Genomic DNA, 6,504 nt, shown 5'->3' on the forward strand with positions numbered 1-6,504 from the left:
TAAGTGCCTATCAGTGCAGCTTATCTACCTGGGAATGAAAGATGCTTGGGATGTTTTAACACAGATTAATCCTGAGAGAAAATGAAGCAGCATTGGGGCTTTAATGGGGAGGGTGCTATAAATAGCAGAAGGCTATTTACATTTCCAACTATTTCAGGACCAATCTACTTGATATTTGAATACTGTTGCTATGGTGACCTTCTGAACTACTTGAGGAGCAAGAGAGAAAAGTTTCACTGGACACTGACAGATATTTTTAAACAACAAAACTTCAGCTTTTACCACAATATCCACCAGGACCAAAACTCCAGGTAAAAAATTTATTAACAGTTTGATACTTTTAAAAACTGCTATTGTTTTTTAAGCTGCATTCTCACCTGTGATGTACACTGGTGAAATGATTGAATTCTTGAGAATGTGCCTTCATATACTTTAATAAGCAATGCCTTAGGAGGAACTGAGATTTGATTGTCCTCTTGGAGACTGCAGAAGACAAACAACCTCTTGTTTCTCTTCCCAGTTTTGAGAAGAGTCATGTTTGTATCCAGGTCTTTAGTAGTTGTAACCGTTCATGTTTTTCACTGCAAAAGAGTTTATGTGTAGAAGATTATGTGACACACTGTGTGAAACCTTTGAAAACGTGTTGCCTGCTCCAGGACAGGGACTCACCTGAAGTACAGTGTGAACACAGCTCTGTGCAGAGGGGATGAATTTGAAACCATGCAATGTCAAAACATAAACGTGACACTGGGATCAAATGGGATTGTGCTGTTTTCTGAGAAAGGTAAGAGATTAATTGATGATATCTTCAGGAATGCTGTTTTACTGTATTTTTTGTATTATTGATATGACCAGGCTAGATTCCATGACAAAAGCGGCCTCTTTCTATCATATGTTTCTCTTCAGTCCTGGCAGGAATTTTGCTGGCAGAGAATTCAACAACACTTGAGATCAGAGGTTTATGTTTCTGCTCGTGCTATACATAGTATTTGAATATGAAAATACTTGCCTTTATTTTGTATCTGAGTAAAGGATAAAAAAGATGGATGCTCTTTGTGATGCTGCTCTTGTAAGGAGCCTGTGAGAATCCTTTACAACAGTCAGTGGAATTAATCAAAGTGAGGAAGTCCATGGAAAACTCATACTTCTGATTATTTTTTACAGATCAAATTAAGGATGCAGGCACACAGGTGGATGAAGAAGAGGATTTTAATGTGCTCACTTTTGAAGACCTTCTCTGCTTCTCTTATCAAGTTGCCAAAGGAATGGAATTTCTTGAGTCCAAATCGGTACGGTGAAGGGTAGCAAATTTTTCAGATAGAAAAGATGCTAAAAATAGGTCAGTTTATAAAAGGCAGGTTGAGGAACAGAGCCATTCGGTGGCAAGCTTGAACTACACCTCCTTCTCTGGTTTAACAGCAAAGACTGGGTTGCAGTTTTAGGCAGCACCCTGAGTAAGAAGGAACAGCACGGCACGTTTGTGCCTGCTCTGGCCCTGTCTCCTTGTCAGCAGCCAGGGAGTGTCCAGTTTGGCCATTCCCCAAACTGCTGGAGTGGAAGAAGGTTCAAACTCAGAGGGCAGGGAATTGTCCACCACTGATACCAAATGCTGCTGAGTGTTAATCCTTCCTTTCCTTCTAAGTGCATTCACAGAGACCTCGCTGCCCGGAACATACTGGTGACCCATGGGAAAGTGGTGAAAATATGTGACTTTGGCCTTGCCAGAGATGTAATGAATGACTCCAACTACATCGTCAGGGGCAATGTAAGTTCATGAGGGCTCTCTGGTTTTCATACCATTGTAAGAATTATAAGGAACTAAGAAAGAAAAGTTTTAATTTTTTTAATTCCTTGCTAGCTTTGTGCATATCTGTGTGGGCAATGCAGAAATCTCAGGTTTTCCTGCCCTTGGCAAAAGCAAATTCTTAGATTATAATTAAACTAACCAAGCTGGTTCTGTAAATGAGATGGTACCCATGCTCTTTCTAAAGCACCCATTGATGGAAGCACTGGGAGTTGTTTACTGTTGTGGGCAATAACAGTGTAGGACAACAGCACATGTGTGGGGGTGTGCCAGATCCTCTGGCTTTATGAAGAAGTACAGCATGGACATCTCCATCTGGGCCACTCTGTGCTTGAAGTAAGAGAAAGGAAGGTGGCTCTTCCAGGGCTGAGCCCATCTCTTCCTTAAATAATCATCTAAAATGGATGAGATGAACTGGCTCTCTAGAAGTGCCGGTTTTTCTCTGCAATGGGAATGTCCAGGGATTGCTGACAGAGACATAGCTTTGCACACAGCAAACATCATGCTGGCAGTGAGAAGCACAGTGAGTCACCTAGAAAGCCTCTGTCACAGCGTGTGTCACAGCATGACCTGGCCTCCATGCCCCTGTCTGCACAGGCTCGACTGCCGGTCAAATGGATGGCTCCCGAAAGTTTGTTCGAGAGGACGTACACCATGAAGAGTGATGTCTGGTCCTATGGAATACTGCTCTGGGAAATATTCTCCTTGGGTATGTTTTACAGTGGGACAAAAGAGCGCTGGTTGGTTTTGGCAGCTTCTGAATTAACACATATTCTCCTATAATTTCCACAGGTGTAAATCCTTACCCCGGTATTCAGGTTGACACAAATTTCTACAAATTAATACAAAGTGGATTTAAAATGGACCAACCATATTATGCTACAAAAGACGTGTAAGTGTACTTCCAAGTGATCCACAGCATGAAAATTTGTGCTTACTAGTCACTGTTTGAATGATCTTTTATTTATTGTACACTATCTCTTACCCAAAATTAGTTGCAAAACGTGAGATCTTCCTCTAAATCTAACAAAGATTGCCTGATCCTGCAGGTTTTGTTCTAAAGCAGAAGTGATCAACACTATAGGTTATGTGCATTTGACAGGACTAATTTATTATATTTATTTAGTTGTGCCTTTTTTCCCAAGGGAACTTCTTATTCTCAGGCCACAGATATTTTCCGCTTTTTTTCTTCTTTTGCTTTTCTCTTTTTTCTTTTCTTTCCTTTTATTTTTTCCCCCAAAAGCTACGTTTTCTATATTGACTAAATTTTTTGGTGGGTTCTTTCCTAAACTTTATTATTTAATCAAGCTTTACCAGGCTTGTTTCAGTTCCAGGTGGCTAGGGATACTCTTAGATAAAAAGCCTGCTAAGGAAGAGTTGGGGGAAGATAATTTTGTGCTCTCATCATAATTTTCAACCTGTGCCTCTGTGCCTGGGTGGACTCTGCCTAGAGGTGGGCCCCAGGGAACAAGAGAAGAAAAGGTGACAGAAAATTATGAGGTCTGGAACATGGAGGAAAGGGAAGGACTTTGGGTTGGCTGAGCTCTTCTGGCAGAGGTTTCATAGATGCTCTAGGGAAAGAGTGCCTTGCTATGACACTGCACTGTTCTTATCCTCACCACATAAAGGCTGTAATGACATTAAAAGGGGAATCTGACAGATTAACCCATGAAAGATTGCTGTGGGGGGTTTAAATATCAGGGAGCCTAATGTCCTGGTGACTTTGCAAGGGACTTTAGCAGTCAGGCACGGCACTGATGCCTGATGAGGCTGCAATATTTCTAAGGTGGTGTTTAAATTTCAGAAAGATTTTTTTGTTGCCAAATTACATTAAAAGACTTTCTGTGTGAAAAGTTTACTTAAGATTACATAGTCCACAAGGAGCAGGTTTAGTCCCTATGGCATTGTCTTCCTAACATTTTCTCAATGGAAGCTGGAAAACAAACATTGCGCTATTATGCGTCATACCACAATGAAGATTTTACTAAGGACTCTGATTAAATCACTATAAGATCATTTCACCTTTTATCTTGCTGCTTCTTTTCCTCTGATGCAACACTGTAATTCTGGCCTCTTTATATAAAAACATTCTGATTCCCATGATTCCCCATTCAAGTCCTACAACCCCACGTAGTCACTTACAGGGAGAGTCCAAGGGCTAACGTTTTCTGTGCCATGTCTCTCCTTCTGCAGCTATTGCATGATGCAGTCCTGTTGGGCTCTTGACTCCAGGAAAAGACCCTCTTTTTCTTACCTGGTCTCCTCTCTGGCCTGTCAGCTGGCTGAGGCAGAAGGAGCAGTAAGTAAATACAGTGAGATGAGCATGTGAACAATGTCTGGGTTCAGGTTTGGGTTTTTGTGGGGTTTATATGTAGTTCCACAGATCATGATGAGCTGAGGGATAGCCTCCTGCTTTCTACTGAAGTACACAACTCTATTATGGATACATTGCCCATGAATCCATTTAAGAGCTTGGGGCATATTTCTCTGCCATCAGAAAGAATCCTGACCTTCCTGATGCGGATTTTCTTCCTCCCACTGCCTGCACTGGGACTCTGGAAAGCTGAAGTCTCTCAGCCCGTGCTGAGGGAATGGGCTGCCTCGTGCAGCAGCCAGTGCAGTCAAGTTTGGTGATGCTGCTAGCTGCCATGGGAGGGGAGCTGAGCCTGGGCTGGGGGCCAGGGGGTCTCATGAGGGATCACCACACCATGTCCTCACAGATAGAATGCTGCATGTCGTTCTCAAAGGTCAAAGTAATAAAGATGATCTGAGGAAGTCCTGCTATATCCATACCAGATGTTTATCTCCTCTTCAGGGAGGATAAACAATTCCTTTCCAAATTACCAATTCCTACTTGGGTATCCACTCTGGACTAAACACACTATTTCTCAGTGCCTGCTTCATGGGAAGAAGAGTAGTTTTCCAAATACAATAAATAATAACAGAAGATAACTTTTATTTCCTCTTCCCAATTCTAGGTTTACCATAATACAAAGAAAAACCTTGCTACACACCATTCCAGCATTAAAACTAAACCTCGTGTAAGCAGGGATGAGGAAATTTTGCTGTCACCAGTTGTGCTCCAGCATGAAGACCCTCAAGTCGAAAAATAATCCGAGTTGTGGATTTGATCTCAGTATTGTCATAAACTGTGTAGGATAAGTGTTTTTTATCAGCTCTAAGAAAAGAAATTTTTATCAACTTCTGCACTGTTTGAGTTTCTTGTGGACCAGTCCATATTTATGTGACTTTTTGAGAAGAAGGTGTAATTCATTTGTTTGAATTCAGCAAACATATCTATAGCAAGACCGGTATTTTTGCTGCCTCTCTCCAGCTGAATATCTCTTTTCCTGGTGCTATGTAAATAGCGCCCAATCAACATATTGAATTATATGGTTCTTGCTACATTGCAAGTAAATATGAGAGAATCCACAGTAATTTTAGTCAATGTTTACAAGCATTGACTATGCAGCTAAAGAGAGCTGCTGTGATTTCCAGAAGTGCTATTCATATCTTCATCTCCAGATGTCAGGGAGTGTTGAGAAAAAAAAACCAAACACTGGAGTCACCAATTTTAGATGTCCAAATTTTATAGTTCCATCAGTGTTGTTTTACAAGGAGCTCTTAATTCAATTGAGTGTAACTGTCTTACCCTGAACATCTCAGTGGTTGTGAAGTATGGGTGATGGGTGTTCAGGTGAGCTCATTTTATCAAGATTTAGTTACTCATGTGGCCTCTACTCAGCCAGGCTACATTCTGCAACTGCTGATCAGAGATAGGCACTGACAGGAGGGATTCCTTTCTACATAAAATAAGCATCTAAAGTAACCAGGAGGAGTGATATTTGGAGATAACCTTCTACCTCCCTGGTCTGGAAAATCCAGGTGGCAGTCTCCAGTTGGAAATCTCACTTCAGCTGAGTTACAGCTAATTCCATTCATGGGGCTTTGTGTGTTTTAATAGCAAATTAAAAAATGTTTAATTTGGAAGACATTACATTCTGTAATTTAGGAGTGTACTATCATCACTCTAAATCCACAGAATTCAGCCGGGGTGTATGAACACTGCTGCACTAAAATGAAGCTATGCCTCTTTAACTTTCTCACGGACTCTCAGGACAATACCTAGAGGCTTGATGTATTTTCAGTATACTTTGAAAGACAGCTATTTTCACTATGAGGTTTAGGAATTTCTAAATGCAACTTTCATCATGACTGATAGGATACATTTGTCTACATCACAGTGGATCAAGATGAGAATATATTGGTTGATAGTTTTTTTATCTTTTACATTTTACAAGGTGCTATGATCAGTTAGAATTTTTCAGAGGCGTGTCTTATAAAATAATAACTGTTTGCATACTAGAATATGCTATCACAGAAATTGAGCTGCTCTTTACTAACACAGTCTGAAAACAATGTTGTAATACAGTGATTATAATTTGTATATTTTTGTTAATGTTATTAATAATTATCAATGAATCATCAATTATCAATGAATCAGATACAAACTGCTGAAGAGCAATTTCGAGATATTTAGACAGAAATAAATTTTAACATCACATTCTCTGGAAAACTTATATTATTTTTAACATATCCATAACAGTTTGAAAGTGTTCATCTGCAAGATGTCACTGTTCTACACTGATAGCACACAGCCTGCAGTGGCTGGACAGTGGGAGTTAAGCATCTTGTGAAGA

At 40.3% G+C, this 6,504-nt stretch overlaps 1 protein-coding gene across 1 annotated transcript in view; it reads left to right on the forward strand.

Moving 5' to 3' along the window:
- The window catches only part of FLT3 (fms related receptor tyrosine kinase 3), a 42,420-nt gene extending 36,147 nt beyond the window's left edge, over window positions 1-6,273 (forward strand). The window contains exons 17-24 of the mRNA XM_039718433.1: window positions 158-311; window positions 657-784; window positions 1,165-1,289; window positions 1,643-1,765; window positions 2,402-2,513; window positions 2,597-2,696; window positions 3,998-4,103; window positions 4,783-6,273. Coding sequence (XP_039574367.1) covers window positions 158-311; window positions 657-784; window positions 1,165-1,289; window positions 1,643-1,765; window positions 2,402-2,513; window positions 2,597-2,696; window positions 3,998-4,103; window positions 4,783-4,917 — 983 coding nt within the window. The 3' untranslated portion in view covers window positions 4,918-6,273. The remainder of the gene's footprint in view (window positions 1-157; window positions 312-656; window positions 785-1,164; window positions 1,290-1,642; window positions 1,766-2,401; window positions 2,514-2,596; window positions 2,697-3,997; window positions 4,104-4,782) is intronic.
- The last annotated feature ends 231 nt before the right edge of the window (window positions 6,274-6,504 follow it).

The sequence above is a fragment of the Passer montanus genome, unplaced genomic scaffold (genome assembly GCF_014805655.1).
Source record: "Passer montanus isolate IOZ18808 unplaced genomic scaffold, ASM1480565v1 scaffold4, whole genome shotgun sequence".
Taxonomy (NCBI): Eukaryota; Metazoa; Chordata; class Aves; order Passeriformes; family Passeridae; genus Passer; species Passer montanus.